Here is a 17,559-nt window from a genome sequence, read left to right as displayed (position 1 = left end):
ATTCCCGCTGGAAATCCCGCAGTTTGGCCGCAGCAAAAACTGCGAGATCTCCGCCGGGAGAACCGCCGCAGGAAAACCCGCGGCGGCTTTGAAGCGGCCCGGCCGCTCGCTCTTCCGCTGCGGCCGGTGCTCCCATAGAGGAGAGCGCGGCCGCAGAGGAAAGAAAAAATAAATAGACATGCTGCATATTCTAAGGCCGCGGCTGCGGCGACCTGCCTGACTTACCGCAGCGGATTGGCCGTCCTGTGTGGATGAGATTTCTGAGAAATCTCATCCACATGGTTGGCTAACCCCGAGATTAGCGGCCGCAGGCGGACTTGCCGCGGCGAAATTCCGTGCGGAATTTCTGCGGCAAATCTCCCCTGTGTGAACCCAGCCTAAGACTACACAATGACTTTGAATGTGACACGCATTGCGCAGTCTAAAATCTTATTATGGCCCTCTTATATTGCATCCTAATGTAAGCGAATGTGGTGTGAATCGCAAGCTGGCGCTGCCCAACCATCACAGGAAATCCATCAGGTTTGGATTTCTTGGGATTGTCAAGTCATGGCAACTTGCAGACACACTCGAAAGTACATCTAGAAGTAATGTTGCAGGGTCATAGTGCAATCTTTGCCCGAGCACCGTGCGTTGCGGCTAGAGTTGACATGTGCCCTAACCTATGAATTTCTCTCTTCCTTTTCTGAGCTGGATGTGGCTACCAACCATCACTGAAAGTTGAATGTGGCTGATAAGATACAAAAAGTTGGGGGGTCTTATAACCATGGCCAAAGCTCTTGCGTTCTAGCAGACTAAGGGCTCAAACACATGTCAGAGCTTATACTGTGGCACACGTTATCCCCACCGCATCCTACTTCACATGGCGCCCTACGGTACCTCTTAACCACAATGCATTACTGAAGTATTGTTCCCTAGAAGCAAAAAACATCAGTTTTGCCTCCGTATGAAAACAATGTCCCCCTAGACTTTTGTTGGTGCTGTATTGTGGCTCTGTACAAGTCAAAGCTTATATGGACCCAAATACAGTCAAGTGTGGAGGCCAAAGTCCATAGAAAATCCAGCCACTTGAGGAACTCCACTATTCATCAAGGATGGACAATAAAAAGTTTCATTAACAGTCGAGAGGTTAAAATACTTATAAAAATAAATTTCCTTACGTGTCGTGGGCGTAAACGAGCTTGTTCTTGGAGCTCCCTGTGTGGTCGGGGGAGGTGGCATTGTCGGAGGCGTCAGCCTGGATTGTGTCTTCACATCCACAGGTGAGTCCGGCATTGTGGAGCGCTTCTCAGTACGATCTACGGGCAAAAATAATCAACCGTTAAATGCTATATAGGCGAGATATAAACGGATATATACCTATATATGTACCTTATCTACAGATAAATACACAATGCAACCCTGACAACTACCCCTCATAGCCAGATCTCATCACACCGTGATCCATAGGCTTCAGAGGATTGGTTTTTTTCACCGTGCACAGATGCTTCTTCCACAGAACGAGCGTAAGAAACAATGGCAGCTGAAGAGAATGCAATAACGTAAGGATGGAAGAGAAAGGAAGTAAATGAAAAGGCGAGATGGTAATGAATCCCCTTATGACAGCTCCGACAAACCAAAACCTGATGCTCTGTTCTACAGGTGAGCTGTTGGCAGCGCTCGCCATCCTCCCGGACTTCCCCTGGAAGCAGCACCTGCCGCCTGCCCTCTCCGCCTTTTGTTTTGCTAGTCAGTATAATGCTGCAGGTCTCCTGGCCCTATCTCCGACCCTATTTTCTCTTGTTTTATACCGCGGCAACAATAGATAAATACCATATGTCACATAGTAAAAAGCTTTTTCTTTGTTTACACAGCAGCGGATTGTTTATACTTGTTCATTAGGGGGGAAAATGCACAAATAGTCCGGTTTATACCACGGCTTAAGAAGAAAAGATTACAGGTGTATTCCAATTACTGTAAATATTGCAAGCTGGCGTAATGCACCGTCCTGCGTGTCTACAACATGAGAGCCAGACGTGGTATTAGACATACGAGATTTCTACTTTAAAACCTTTTACATGACAATCTTCCCAAATGACATCATTAGTTGCCAATTTTCCTTAGTGTCCATAATTTTACCACTTTTGTTAAAAAAAATTCGGCCACTTTTTGAAGAAAAAAAATTCAGCTTTTTAAAGGGATGTATCCGGTAGATTTGGTTTTAATTATTAATTAAAACCAGTGAAACATTTTTAGTTTTTTTCTTATCAGCTTTTATTTTTTGAGATGTTTTTATTCCATTGTCTGTACATGCGGGCGGCCCTGTGGCAACAACATTTAGGCCACGTCTACAGAAAACGGATTTGCTGCGGAGATTCCGCACGGAAAATGTGCAGCATTTACAGTAGCAGCAAAGTGGATGAGATTTTCAAAATCTGGTCCACATACTGCAGAAAACATTCGCAGAAAACCCGTGCAGAAACTGACATGCAGAATCCAACCGCACCTAATGAGGGGGTGAATTCCGTATCAAAATCTGCACTAAATGGTTTAGATTTTGATGCGGATCTTGATGCGGATTTTCTGCTGCGGAATGTCTGCTGTAGACATTCCGCAACAAATCCATCCTATGTGGACCCGGCCGTAGAGATGTGCCTCACAGCAGAACTCATGGGTCATTCACACAATGGACAGGAGCTGACCCACTGACATGGGAGAATGTTGTGGATGTGCTCTGTGATCTGTCCAGAGAGGAGGAGGTGAGCTGTGATCATCATAACGTATTGTGAATGCTGGATCCGGTGTTATTTATATACAAGGTATCCCAAAAGTGTGGAAACAAGATATGGAATGAAAACTTTTTGGCAGACAGTAATCTAATTTTACATACAAGCTGTGGGGAAAAGGGGGAACCTTTTAGGTCGTGTCACCAACATGATGGACATTTTGAATGCTCCCATCTAGGATACTCTCTAATGTTTCCATTGGGAAGGTTCCCCCGTAGCTTGGATGTAAAATCGGATCACTGTCTGCCAAAGTGATTTCATTCTATATGGATTTTTCCACACTTTCGAGACACCTTGTACAGGTAGAATTCTTCCTACGATGATAATGAGATGACTACTGAAAAGTTTCTATTATGAGGTTTAGTGGTCAGAGTGAGAACTGCGGGGTTTTAGTATTTTTTTATAATATAGAATATGATATTGAAAAGTAAAAAAAATAATAATCAACAAAAAATATTTTAAACATAAAAATGTGATTTATATAATAGGTCATTTTCTGATGACTTATTCTCTTTAAACACGGTAGGGTAGGCAAGACAATAGGAGAGGCAAACACTGCAAGATAGGAATTCGAATAGTGGAGCACAAATACCGAAGCATCAATAGGATCAAGTGTGTACAAACATGGGGAAAGAAAAAGAGGGTCTGAGAGCTTAGCTCACATCTGTTTTTGGAGATATTTGCTTTCCAATTAAGTTCTCGATCTTTTGTTTTGTGTTGTTACTCTGTTATTCTTCCTGGAAATGTATGAATAAGTTGACAACTGTGTGTTACTATTAGCCCTGTCAATAGGGTCCCCACCACATAGTCTGACAGCACTGACTGCACATGATCAGAGGAAGAAGGGATCTGTCCTACTGACAAAGAGGATGGTAATGCCTAGTTAACTTATTCATACATTTCCAGGAGGAATAATAGAGGAATGCAGCACTCTAAGGAAAGGTGCTCATTCCCATTTTTTTTCTGGGGGGGACACAAAGCATTTACTAAAACCGGCATACGAGGAGAGATGACAGGTTCTCTTCAACACAAATGTGAGTCTTTTACCTTACATGCATTCCTATACTTGGACTGGGACAGAAAAGGTAAGAATTTCTCCCTGGGGAGAGCACCTAGTAGTGAGAGGACTTATAAGGTCATGCATGCTCCTCTGGGAAATGTAAGCAAATAGGAAGATGGAACAATGTGCCTACAGCGCCACCTATTAATCTGCATACATTACCCAGAGGGGCATTGCATGGCCTTATAAAGCTCTTCACACCTACTAGGTGCTCTCTCTAAGGAGAAACATTGTCCCTCCCTACCCACATCATAGGCCTCTTACCCAGCCAGTAACTTACTGTGCACTGATGAGGGGCAAAACCCCCCAAACAGTCTGTCTGTACAAGGTTATCCTTTCCTTCTGGAGAAGACTCTGGTTTTGGCTCATATTCTTAAGTCATTGCTACAAGGCTTGTTAAAAGGTCAGACATTGGCTTGCAGGAATGCCGCCTTCTAATAGGCGTACTTGCCTTGTGATAGCCTTTATATTACTAATCGGAGTTCTCCTTATACAATCCACAGACCATGATTGGTGCATACATCTGCACTGTTATAAATCCACTGTGAGTGTATCTTTTAGTCGCTGGATGGAAATAATAAATGATTCCACTCACTGACAGTAAGCAGAGATATTGAAAAGGGGTGAAAAATTAAAGTATATTTAGAAAGTTGTATGTCCTTCCAAGCTTTATCTACATACAACCAAAAAAAAAACATTTTAGGGCTTCTCCACATGACCGTTTTTTTTTTTATTGCTTACGCAAAATCTGCATGCGCTAAACACGGAGAAAAGAACTCATTGATTTCAATGGGTTTGCCCCGAAAAGAGCATTTTGCGTCCACGGAAAAAAGCAGGAACTGCTCTATCTTTCTGCGATTTGCCCATCAAAAGTCCCACAGAAGTCTTTGGGAGGTGCGCAAATACATGAGGGAAAGGGTGTCTCAGGGGGGAAAAAAACACATCCGGAACTTATTAGGCTTAAATAGCCATTAAATCCACGGAAAGGACGTGGAACTGGCCCGGAACGTGTAAAGAGTAGAGTACGATGCAATGAGTCGAGTGCAAACCTACCACAAAAACGTAGCGCCAGGTCAAGCGTTTTTCATGTGAAGCCATCCTAAGTGATTATTCCCATCACCCTATAATGTCACTTTGGTCTTCGACCACTAAAAATGCAATATTAACACTCAGTTTCCAAAAATGCCGTATTGTGGCCCGCGATATATATTAAACCAACATCTCGGAGATGCAAAACAGAAATATAGTTCAGCCAAACCGGCGCCAATCATCAAACACCCAGGTAAAAATGAAAGAGTGACAGTAAATCTCGAGTCACTTGGACCGTAACTCTACAATGTCTTTTGTCTCCTCTACGATGGCCTGAGTCATACGGAAGAAAGCTGCACAGATCCTTTTGCTTCTCGACTTCATTCTTTGTAGGTCAAGTTGGTTCAAATGAATAAACATTTGCATCATCATCTGGAATCATTAGCTGAAGGATCTCAGAAGTGGGCTGAGATTATGGCTGACACCTGTGTACTACATTTTCCCAGTGAGCTATTAAACTAGGAACAACCCCAACCCTCCACTGCACAAAGGATAAGTGTGCAGCTTGTGATGAAGACCGTGGCACGGGGCCAAAACCCAACTCAGAGTAGGCTAATATTCATAGAAACAAGCGCAGAACAAACTGGACAAGTCTGCTAATACACGATGCTACAAGGTATATACACCACTATGAAAAGGCATTGTACTCAACACCATTAATATATGTAGCAGATATGCAACAATAAAGAGAATAGTAGTTATTATCATCATTTATATTCAAAAGGACTTATAATCTGATGTTCTTATCAAGGCCACACATAGAAACTGTGAAACGTACGGGAGCCATTGTCATAGGGAATCAATTCACCCATCAGTTTGGCTATATACCGTAGGAAACCACATTGTTTAGAGGAACCCCACACGAACATGAAAAGAACATACTAAACCTATATTATTTAGCCTTGAGTCTGCATCTGTGTGTGGAGGTGCCCATACACCTACAATAGTTGCCAGCCAAGCGCTCATTCAGCTATTCTTTCTGATTGCCCCCCATACACATACTTTAAAGTAAAGTGTGCTGTGAATAGGTAGAGGGGAGTAAGTTGCTACCAGACACCTCTGGCAGCGGTTTAGCCACTGCCATAACAAAAGTGTCAGGCATTCTAATTCAACATGCCCACTGTTGGGGGAATTGAGAAGCCATCTTCAATGCAATAAGACATGTTCGGCTTTTCTATCATTTTTTTTTTTTTAGCAAAAGACTCAGTTCAACAACATCCATTGAAATATATAATTAATGAAGAGAACTGTCGGTGCACCCAGAGACAATACATTTAGAAGCACAAAAGAGACTAGAACGACTACAAATAAAGGACTATGGTAATGGCCCAAACTGCAACTCTAGCAGAGAACCTGCCCTGAAAAGAGCAACCCCACTGCTGGAGAGAAGGCAAGTCCTAAGATAGATAGGAAGAAGCAGCTCCAACTGTTGAACACCAAACCACACAGCACTGAGAACTGAGCACTGTATGCAGGATACAGTGAAATAAGCCCTGCCCAGAACACTTGTATTATAACCAATATCCTTTGCAAAAAAGGAGTCGGTAAAACGTTTCATGCAGTTTTTTGAGCTACAGCCAGAGGGGGATTCAAAAAGAACGGAAAATATATAAGGTAGGAGCTTTCATTTTCCTTGCTCCTGTATCCATTTTCGGCACTGCTTCAAAAACTGCCGTGACGTTTTTCCAAAAACCACTCTATGTGAAACCCCCCTACGTCATTGTTACAAGGCTTGTATAAAGAGTCTAACTTTGGCTGTCTTCCAATAGGTGGCACCGTGGAGGTATTATTCCATCTCCCTTATTTTCTTTTTTCCTGTGACGCAGAAGAAACATGGAATTGGTGCAGAACCTGTGCAGATTCCACGTGGAATCCATGTCAATTTCTGGCATCTGTACAAGGCCTAAGGGTGGCTTACATACTATATATGCATAATACCATATTTTTCGTTCTATAAGACACACCAGACTATAGGACGCACCCCCGTTTTAGAGCGGAAAAATAGGGAAAAAGTTTTGAACTCACCCAGGGACGGAGCGGAAGAAGCAGCAGGGTTCTGAAAAAACGGCTCTCCATGTCACAGCGGCGCTTCTGTGTGGCAGGAGGAGGGTAAGAAGTCGTTTGGTGGAGGCGGGAAGCAGCAGTAGTACGCGCCGACGCTCCCCAGCAATCAGCCGTACATATGGGTGGCAGTGGGGATGAGAAAAAACTTCGGACTGATCGCACATTTGTTCATGCGATCACGAGTTTAACGCGCAATTGCGCTAACTAAATCGCGTTTCTGTGTTAAATTCACGATAGCTAAAAATGGCGATCGGAACGAATTTTTGGCACATTCGCTCTATAAGACGTAGCAACTTTTTCCCCCCGCTTTGGAGGGGAAAAAAGTGCGTCTTATAGAGTGAAAAATACGGTATATACGATTCTGCAACTGCTATTGTTTGCTCAGTCATCCCCACAATAGATTGACTCATGAACTAGTATTTTCATGTACACTATCCTACTAAAAGTAATTAGATGCCTGAACAAGAATCAAATGTAGTATTTATTTACATATGTTAACCCTTTGCAATCCAATTTTGGATTCAGGGTTTCCTAGGGGTTTTTCTCTTTCTGTCATTATACAATGGTGCCACCTGCTGGCTAGAGCCAGTACTGCGGTATTAGACATGCTGGAGAGGCCCCCGACAACAGAGCTGTCTGTAATACACAGTAAGAATACCTTGCCGGACGTCTTCCAACATCAGAATCTTTACAGCCTTTAATCAGAATGTCTTTAGACGTTAGACAGTGGATTGCAAAGGGTTAATACTTAGTGTAGCTCCTTTGGCCCTAACGACATTAGATACTCTCTGTGGCATACTTTCTACTAAAGTCTGATACACTTCAGCTGGTATTTCCTTTTATTCATCCAACAAATCTACAATGGTGCAATGAGCGTTGTCATTGGAGAGTTGAGTAATTGAAGAACGTTCTATGAATTGATGAATCACGCTACTCCATCTTCAAATCAGATGGACATACCTGGTGTGGAGGAGGCCCGGGGAGCACCACTTGTCTTAGTGTGTTGAGCACAGTGGAGGTTCCGTTATGGTCTTGGGATGTTTTGCCTGGTATGGTCTCGGTCCATGGGTTGCAGTGACAAGAACCATGAACACGGAGGTGTAGCTTGTCATTCTAGATAAGAACATACAGCTGACAATGTAGCAATACTCTGCGAATGTTCTGCAATACTTCCAATAAAATAACAAGCTTTGTCATGAATGCAACATTGTTTTACGTTGGTTTGAGGATATGGATGTCCCACAATTGGACTGACCTGAAAAGAGACCCAACCTAAACCCTACTGAACATCTTTGGAACAAATTGGAATGTCGCGTCAGGGAATAGGAACAGCGTCCATCACCTTTGAGAGAACTTGTCAGGACATTTGCTGGAGGAATGGAGGGAAATACCTGGTGATGTGTATCAGACATTAGTATAAAGTATGCCACAGAGAGTATCTGATGTCATTAGGGCAAAAGGAGCCCCGCTAAGAACCAACTTATGTAAATAAACACTACTTTTCATTCTTGCTCCGGAGTCCAATGACTGTTGGTGGGACAGTGTAGCCATTATTCAATTCTGCGGTACAAGCTACATAGATGATTTGTAATAGGCAGCAACCCCGATTGCTTCTGCAGACCATTCAGTGATTGTATGTAGATTCAGACCACAATTTTATGTTTGCTTGCTGCAAATCTCAAAGTAACAATCATAAGTATCATTTGTATTCATGCCACCGGTTGTAAATCCACCCCAAAAATATACAAATATCTATCAATTAAAAAATAATTAAAGGGTTTTACTAACGATTGATACATTTTATCTCATTGATGAGGTCACACTAGACTCATGCTTCATTGTCGACGGGACTAAATAGTTTTAAGCATAGACAGCAACAGAGTAAAGGGCGACAATTAATGCACACCATCTAAAGAAACACAAGTATTTCTCTCTTGCCAAAGGAATAAAGATAGGAGGACATTAGCCAGAGCTAGTTTACAGATAGCAGTGAGAATGCCGGTCCATCTGGCTTCCATTCTGCTAACACTCACGCTGAACTATTGGAAAAGACTGTCCAGATACCCAGATTTGAAACATGTGGGACCAGTAAAGGGAGGGAGTTGATTTCGGCTTAGGGATTGCTGTACAGGAATAAGGCACAATGTGTATCCTCTAATTCAAGTATTTACAACAAAACATCATTCTGTCATTTGGACGGCACCCAGCCAATCTGTTTTCCCTTAACGAATTATCCAGTAAAAGGCTGTTGTTTAGAATAAAAGCAGAATCTGCCAATGGAAAAAGAGATGGCAAGACAATGGCGGCATAATGGCTAATACCAGTCATTACCACTTGCCACAGCACAATAAAAATAGCGCTGGCATGACTGGCGCACACTCATTTCCTATCTATTTTTGTGTTCCGCTCATGCCAGTCTTGCTTTCAACGGACTGTGGTTGACAGCACGCTGCTTTTATGATGCAATTAAGTAACACGTTCGAATATGTTTTCAGTTTCGTACAAGAAGGTTTTTTGGATCTTGAAGAAATAGAGGAATGGCAATGATTACATTTTTACTTCCACTAAGGAACTTGGCTGTCAGTCAAAACCTAGCTTAGAAAGGAGACTTGATTCTGACCAACCAAGACTTAAACCCAAAGGTCATTGAAATGAAGCCAAAATAATACCATCTGCTCCTCGTTTTACATCCACAGCAATCAGTTCATGATGGAGATACATGGTGATATAATGGGTCAGTCCTAATCCCCATACACACATCGAACCCTCTGGTGAAGTCGAAGATGTGAGCATAAATTTAAGAAACGTGTTGTTGAGCGGGCAAGTGCCCAAGACTTTTGTTCCATATTATAGCAAAGGGGAAGAAAAGAAAAAAATCATTCGGAGTACCATAGTAGCAAAAACATTAGCAACCTCGACTAAACAAGAGAAAAACAATCTTGTCCTCTTGAAATGGACAATGTCCAGAACAGAAGGCCACCACTGGAGGACAATCAATCAATGCTGGTGACACATCTCTTCTACTGCCCACTTTGGCGGATTCATGTAATGAACAATTAAACAGACCTTTCCATATAAAAGGGGATAACACAAAGCAGATTACACATGTATTAAAGGAGTTGTGCCAACTAGCACAGCCCCTTCCAGAATGTGGGGTCTGGGGAGAATGTTTGATCGCCCCAGGTTCTGCTCTTGGCACACACAGCATTACTACTAGGGGAAGCTAAGACCAGTCACACATTACCCCTGTAGCAGTCGCTGAAGAGGGAATGTAGTATTACAGGGTGCCTATTTGCATGAATGGTGATCCTGTAACAGCAGGGCAGCAAAAGTTCTGACAGAATGGAAGTTGCTCTTCGAGGGTCATATAGGGGGGTCTCGAATAGAGAACTCCACTCTATGATGTTCATGTGCCCTAATAAGGCAACCCGTTTAAGAACTGAATTGTCCATTAAAAGAACACCAGAATAGAATAATACAATGTGTTATGTCTAGTACAGGGCCTGAAGAGCACAGTACATGACATTGTAAGCTGTCCATACTCATGAGATAGCTATTGGCCAGTTTGATCAACAACCATCTCTCCTGATTCCACATGCACATGCATGCTGGCAGTGGCTTATCTCCCTAAAAACCCTGCCGTAGCATACACGTTAGTGTCCTTTGAAGCCCTTTGTATCTCCTTATGTATTATGAGAAATACAGTATATCACTTCTACCTAGAGTTTTCTTTCAAGCCCTCTTAACATTTGTGTTGAAGGCTCCATTTGGAACCTCCATTGCAGAGCCAGACATAACAGAAACCCAATGAACGCCATTATAGTTAATAGGACCCGTTGAAACCATTTGTATCCAAGACATGCCAGATCTGGCACTTTCTTGGCACAAATTTAAGCAGTGTCTATGTCTTAGGCAAATATGGCTTAGGCTTAAAGATAATAATTAATATCTTGCAAAGACTTTACCTATAAAAATCATGCTGACTTCAGCAATTTGTCATTGACTCGCATGGTCTTACGGAACAGCCTTCACTTTGACAAAACCAACCAGATATTAACAGACAAAAATATCTCTTCGATGGCTAAATTGTAGTTAGAGCTCTAAAATTATCTTCCCATCTATATACTCCTTCACATAGACAGGTGTGTTGAAATAGTAGGGTGATACAAAGAGGCATGAACGTAAAGGCATAACCTGAAGCTCCTGCGCTGCAGTGCGAGATCTCTGAAGGACCTTTCACATGGAACATTCCCGCACTGCTAACGTCGTGATGATCGTTCCTGTGTAGAAGCAGAGGAATGATCATTACTGGGACGACCTATTGGGCATCTGCCCCCCAAAAGGTCGTCCCATGTAAAAGGGCCTGTTACTCCAAGTACCATGTGCCATTTAGAATACTACTGTCTTCTTCTAAGGTAGATGGACCAGGGTCTGTACCATCAATAGCTATGCCCATTCTTGATAGCCTTCCAATGGCGGATACAAAAATGCCATAGATTTGAGACAGAATAACTTGAGAAATTAGACATTTTTCTTTATTATTCTTTCCGCGGTATTCCAGTAACATGTTGAACAGATCTTTTGAGCTCAGGACATTGCCCAGTTTTTTTCCATGTCCTTAGACCATGTAAGCGGTCTGTTTACACATACTTGGAGAACAGATATCATTAGTTGTCTCTTGGGCCAACAGAGCAGCCTTTGATCACACTCACAGTTGACATAAGTGTTGGGACCCAACGTAAAAATGTGTCTAGGCTTCGTCCTGTGTCTTTTACCCATGCACGTTGCTGAGATCAAGCTCCTCATCTGTAATGAAGACCTACTGCGGGAGTCAATGCGGTGGAAGAAGTAGTATGAGCTATTTAATTCGTCCAAGCTGTGTAGTGTTACAGAACAGTAAAAAAAAAAAGGTATCCGCACCGCTATAAATGTGTGCGTTATGCTTCCAGGGCAAAGGTACCATGGATGTTTACATTACTAGACAATGTGGAATATATCAGCATTTCAATGACGACTTTAATGTCAACTCTGAAGGCCTTTTTTCGCCTCATTCACAGATGGAAAAAATATATTGCACGATATCCATTCACAGATGTCAGCCGCACTAAACGGTTCCATATGTAAGCGGGGACTGGGTTGCTCTTAAACAAAAAGTAAACATTTTAATATTTATGGTCTAGGGAATGTATCGACATCTGAAAATAGTTAATAAGAGTTCCAATGTCTGCGCTGTGTTACTCACGTTTTATTCGTCTGGTGACTACATAGGCGCAGATATTGAATGCTGTTCTATAATCAGTTTTCATACTTCACAAGCACTACATTACAAACCAATTTACATATCAACATATGTTAACCAGATATTTGCCAGCAAATGTAAAGCACAGCTTCAGATCGCAAATAAATCCATTGCCGGAATGAAAGAAAGGCAACAAAACGACTCCATAGACTCAGAGCTAAAACGACTTGCAAACTATCAAACTACTAAACTTTCAAACTAACACACCATTGCTCAATGTCTACATTTCCAAATTAAAGTGTTAGTACACTTTTAAATGGCGCATGTTTAGACTATCTAGTTTATGTTTATAGCAAATATTAGCTTGTTTAGTTTCTGCCAGATTTTGTGCCAAAATTCTGGGGCAAATTTGGTGCATTTTTTATCACATTTGGGCCACGCTCCCTTTCTACAAAGCCAAGCTCTTTTTTTGGACAGGTTCACAAAAAGCGGCCGAAAGTGTCTAAAACACATCATGAATGTGGTGCAAAGCATGCAAGACTGTTTTCTGGCACAATTTGCCCAAAAAACTTGTGAATTTTCAATAGTAAATCTGCCCCATGGTATTCTGAATAGAGATGAGCGAACATACTCATTAAGGGGCAATGCTCAAGCGAGTATCGTCCTTCTCGAGTACCTGCCTGCTCGTCAGAAAAGATTGGGCTGGGAGGGTGCGGGGGGAAAGATCTCTCTCTCCCCCCTTCCCCCTCCCCCCCACTTCCCACTGCTCATTCCCGCAACCCGCCGCTCACCCCCGCCGGAACCCGAATCTTTTCTGACGAGCAGGCAGGTACTCGAAAAGGAAGATACTCGCTCGAGTATTGTCCCTTAACGAGTATGCTCGCTCATCTCTAATTCTGAACTATGGCTGTGTGAACTCAGAATGTATCAGATAGTCAAATTTGCTTAAAAGTGGAACTGTCATGTTGAACATGTTTTTCTATACCTAACAGTCCAACGGGCAGTCCTACTCAGACAGCACCGCGATTTTCGAGCAGAGTGTGTTCCATTTTAGGCAGTTTAGAAAGAGCCAAGGTGTTCAGGCTCGAAACGCGTAAGCTGTTCTCCGTGTTTTATCTCTTGCTCCTGCATTACTTTTTAATAAAATGCAATAAATGTTACATTTTATGCATGCTTTGGTGCTGGAAGACTTAATTTTTTTGCTGTGACTTATCCCTGACTGGAGCGGACTCTCCCTTCCTTGCACTGTGCATGAGATTGCAATGTATGCTGTTGAGCTGTCTTGAAGCTAGTTTTATGTCTCTCTTTGGAAGACTTGGCATGTTTGTGCATTAGAAGATCATCATATTAATTTTAATAGGAGTTTTGTATTGCTTCAAGTTGCCTAGTGGTGGTGCTGCAGGGGAACTCAATGCCTACAGAGGTTTTCCTAGCAGATTACAGCTGGTCGCTATGGGTTCCAATGGCAGATCACTTGGTGATCAGTTTGCTTTTAAACTTCTCTTTGAAGAAAAAAAGGAATGCAAAAATGAAACACTTTGTTAATGTAAGCTGATGTAATTATAGAAAAACCCACAGATCAAAGCGATCCTCCAGTTGTGATACAAAATTCTGTCCTGGGACTGGAGCAGGTATCTTACTTGCAGTTGTTCTTCGCTAAAGTCCCTATCATTCATAGGTTGCAGGTCCTGTTTTTGGCCATCCACGATGGCCAAGACAATCTTCAGACTACCTAATCTCCACAGTGCATTGGTAGTATTACACTACTAACGCCCTATATGTGCTCTCTAATTGGCCAGAGCAGTTCCATGTGATCGGCCCTGGCCAATCAGAGAGCAGTGCACAGTAGAAAATTGCTGTAGCCATCTCGGACGACCAAAAACTAAGCAAAAAAACATTTTTGAAGAACAGCTACAGTTAATACACCCTTGCCCCGTCCTCTCCCGGGGCAGAATTTTGCCCCAAAAGCAGAGGGTTGCTTTAAATCTTATGAATACATAATTGAATATAGATTTACATTCCATAAACCCATCATCAGGAAAAATACAGGAGGAAATCACTTCCAGAGTTGGGAAGTTGGGATTTTACATGTAGCTTCCCAGACATTGCTGGCAGGGAATATGAGCAAATACGAATTTGTTCACTGGAGCCTGAAATAAAAAATTATTGCAAATACTTAAAGTGAAGGAGAGCGATGTGTTTTCTTAAATGTCATCCGAGGCCGTTTTTATTCTCTCTCTATATAAATTAGATATCACACATCTTATGACTATGACGTGACCTCGGTGACAACTCAATATAGACAAATCATTGCAAACACACGGTTAATAGGGAATAAATATCCAGCGGAATATATTTTCGAACATAATTGCCCCATCTTTCACTTCCCCTTTTTAATGCCTTGGAATAATTTATGGTTTTGCGGAGAACGAGGACAGAGAAGCTGGTTACTGCTCTTCGCACGTGAAGTGGCAGAATGTAAGCTGGACCGAGTTACAAGTGCATAGCAATGAGAACACTCGTAGGTGAAATAATGCCACCGGTATGTAGATTAGCCGATAGAAAGGAGATATAATGCCGTTTATATACAATGGTTGAAAAATTGTACTATAGAAAGAGCATTCATGCACTTTTAAATAATCACCAGCAGGGGCGTAGCTAAAGGCTCATGGGCCCGGGTGTAAAAGTTCATCATAGGGCCCCACAACTTCTCTTAATCCTTTAACACAGAGGCGTAACTTGAAGCTCCTGGGCCCCAATGCAAAACCTGTAATAGGGCCCGTAACTATAATGCTTTATTCATAGTATTGGTTCCCTATATGGAGAAGAGAGGCCTTATGGGCCACTAAGGCTCCTGGGCCCGGGTGCAACCGCATCCTCTGCATCTCCTATAGTTACGCCAGTGATTACCAGTTACCAGGTAAGAGCCTAGATAAAGCTAATATGGCCACTAGTAAAGTGCTGGCATTGTCACCCAGTTTTCCAGGCTTCTGAATAGTAAAGCTGCCTAGGAACCAGAAAGTGATTGTTGATTGGTCGATATGAGAACAATAGTTTTTGAAACTCAGGGACTCAATTTTAACCCTTCAAAAAGGTTGTCCAGTTGTAAACTTTCGATGACCAATGCACAGGATAGGCCATCAATACGTTCTACTGCACAGGACCCCCTTTGATGAGCAATTTGCACGCATGTACTGAGCCGATTTCTGCAGGAAGCAGACAGCTCTGTCCTCACTGCAGTGGCTAGGCTTGGTATTACACGAAAAGCTCCCATTGAAGTGAATGGGAACTTTGTCTGTAATACCTACTCTAGCCACTGCAGAAAACAGTTCAGTGCTCAAACACATTAATCCAGTGGACAGCTAATCAGATGGGATCCTAGCTGGCAGATATCAATAGTTTACAACTAGACAAACCCTTTAAGGATGTTGTTTTTTTTTTTTAAAAAATTTATTTTCAGTTTCTCCTCTCTACTTTCAAAAAAATCATAATTCTTTTATTTTTCTATCAATTTAGCTGCCTGATGGCTTATTTTTTTGAGAGACAAATTGTATTTTCCATTAGTACTATTTACAGTTTCTGCAAACCCAATATCAGATGGGAGACCTGGAGCAATGTCGCAGGACACAATGGAGCGGGGAAACGTGCGTATATGTCTATTTGTAATGTCATTGCATGCAGAAGGACTTTAAAGAATAAGCTACAACTCAGATAACCCCTTTAAATATATTGACACAGGGCCTAAATAGTTACAGATATTCTGCAACGGAATTGCATGCAGAAAATGTGAAGCATTAACAGTAGCAACAAAGGAGAAGAGTTTTTACTAAATCTCATCTACATGGTAGAAAAAAATTCTGCAGTGTAAATTGACCACAGAGCGATTTCTAATCTGTAGCACCCAAGTTATACTTCCGAAACTTGCAATGCATTGGGAAAATTCATGGCAAATCAGCAGCAAAATATGTAATACGGAATGTAGATCCTATGTGGGCATACCCTAAAAGGAGTGTGATTTACAGAACCCACCTCAACCTCTCATTAAGGGGGAAAGGAGGCCTCTCAGCATATTATACAAGATAGCGCTAAGGTTTATTAGAAGATGGAAGTAAACAATGAATCACTTCAATCAAACCGTCATCCAAGTCCATATTCTTGGAGAATGATTTTATGGTATATAGTTACTTAATTCAACCAAATGTTTACTCTCCCATAGAGGGACCGACGTGGGAAGATAACCCAACATACCAGGGGCGTAACTAAAGGCTCAGATGCAAAAGGTGAGCTGCGCCCCACTCTATCTGTACCCGTACCCATACCTAAACTATGCTGCACAGAGACATAACTTCTGGGCCCCAATGCAAAACCTGTAACAGGGCCCGCAACTATAATGCTTTATTCATAGTACGGGGTTCCCTATATGGAGAAGAGAGGCCTTCTGGGCCCCCTAAGGCTCCTGGGCCCGGGTGCAACCGCATCGCCTGCATCCTCTATAGTTACGCCAGTAAATGCTCTCCTCATTGGCCGGGCTCTGCCTTTGTTCACTCCATATAGTATAAGAATTTATGGTGACAAATGTGATGTTTCCAAATTGCCAGTTAGAACTTCAGAAGGAATAAACTGTCTAGAGACCCGAAGTGAGTGCAGCAGAGCAAAGACATGATAAATCTGGAGAGAACGCCAGCTGTATTATCCTCTGCACAATGTTCTGCCTTCAATGTAATAAATGGGACTTGTCTCATTAGATGTCCAGATGTTAACAGTACTGTTGGCCATCATGAAACATTTCAAGAATCTTGTAAGTGCTGACAATACTAGCTAGAATTACCCACACTGCCTCCCACATCCCTTCTTAGAAACCTTAGCCTGTTATAATGTTTTGAAAAGTTAAGTGTTGAAGTAGCAGTAAAACATGTCACGTCTCCGACGCCGACGCCGGGCCTTAAGGAGTAGCTCACACTTACTAGTAACCGACTTTGATGCTTCTAATAGTCCCAACTCATTACTTGACCTTTTCTTAGACTTGTCACCAAATACGTGTCTCTGTCTGACTAAAGGCTGCACAGAGCCCATAATACAGATATACAACATCGGGCTCAGTCGTAGGATACTGCAGTGTCTTATTGGCAATATCCAAGATGTCATTTTTATTAGGTAATAAAACAAAAAAGCACTGAAGACGCACAACAGATTGTTCCACTCATCACTGAAAACCACATCATCATCAAACATGCATATTATGCTATTATAATTCCTGTACGGAATATAGAACAGTGAAAACCCCCACTTCCAAAATGGCTGCAGTGTGACTATAGCCTTAGAAATATTCTACTGTGATGACC

General features: G+C 42.2%; 1 protein-coding gene across 6 annotated transcripts in view; it reads right to left on the bottom strand.

Annotated features, from left to right (window-relative positions):
• Positions 1-17,559, bottom strand: part of RUNX1T1 (RUNX1 partner transcriptional co-repressor 1) — a 146,644-nt gene that overhangs the window by 47,177 nt on the left and 81,908 nt on the right. For all 6 annotated transcript variants that reach the window (XM_066578418.1, XM_066578424.1, XM_066578423.1 and 3 more), the window contains exon 2: positions 1,161-1,298. In XM_066578418.1, coding sequence (XP_066434515.1) covers positions 1,161-1,298 — 138 coding nt within the window. The remainder of the gene's footprint in view (positions 1-1,160; positions 1,299-17,559) is intronic.

Source organism: Eleutherodactylus coqui, chromosome 9, assembly GCF_035609145.1.
Source record: "Eleutherodactylus coqui strain aEleCoq1 chromosome 9, aEleCoq1.hap1, whole genome shotgun sequence".
NCBI classification, from domain to species: Eukaryota; Metazoa; Chordata; class Amphibia; order Anura; family Eleutherodactylidae; genus Eleutherodactylus; species Eleutherodactylus coqui.
Note: the sequence above shows the minus strand (reverse complement) of the source record. Positions and strands in the feature narration are given on the sequence as shown.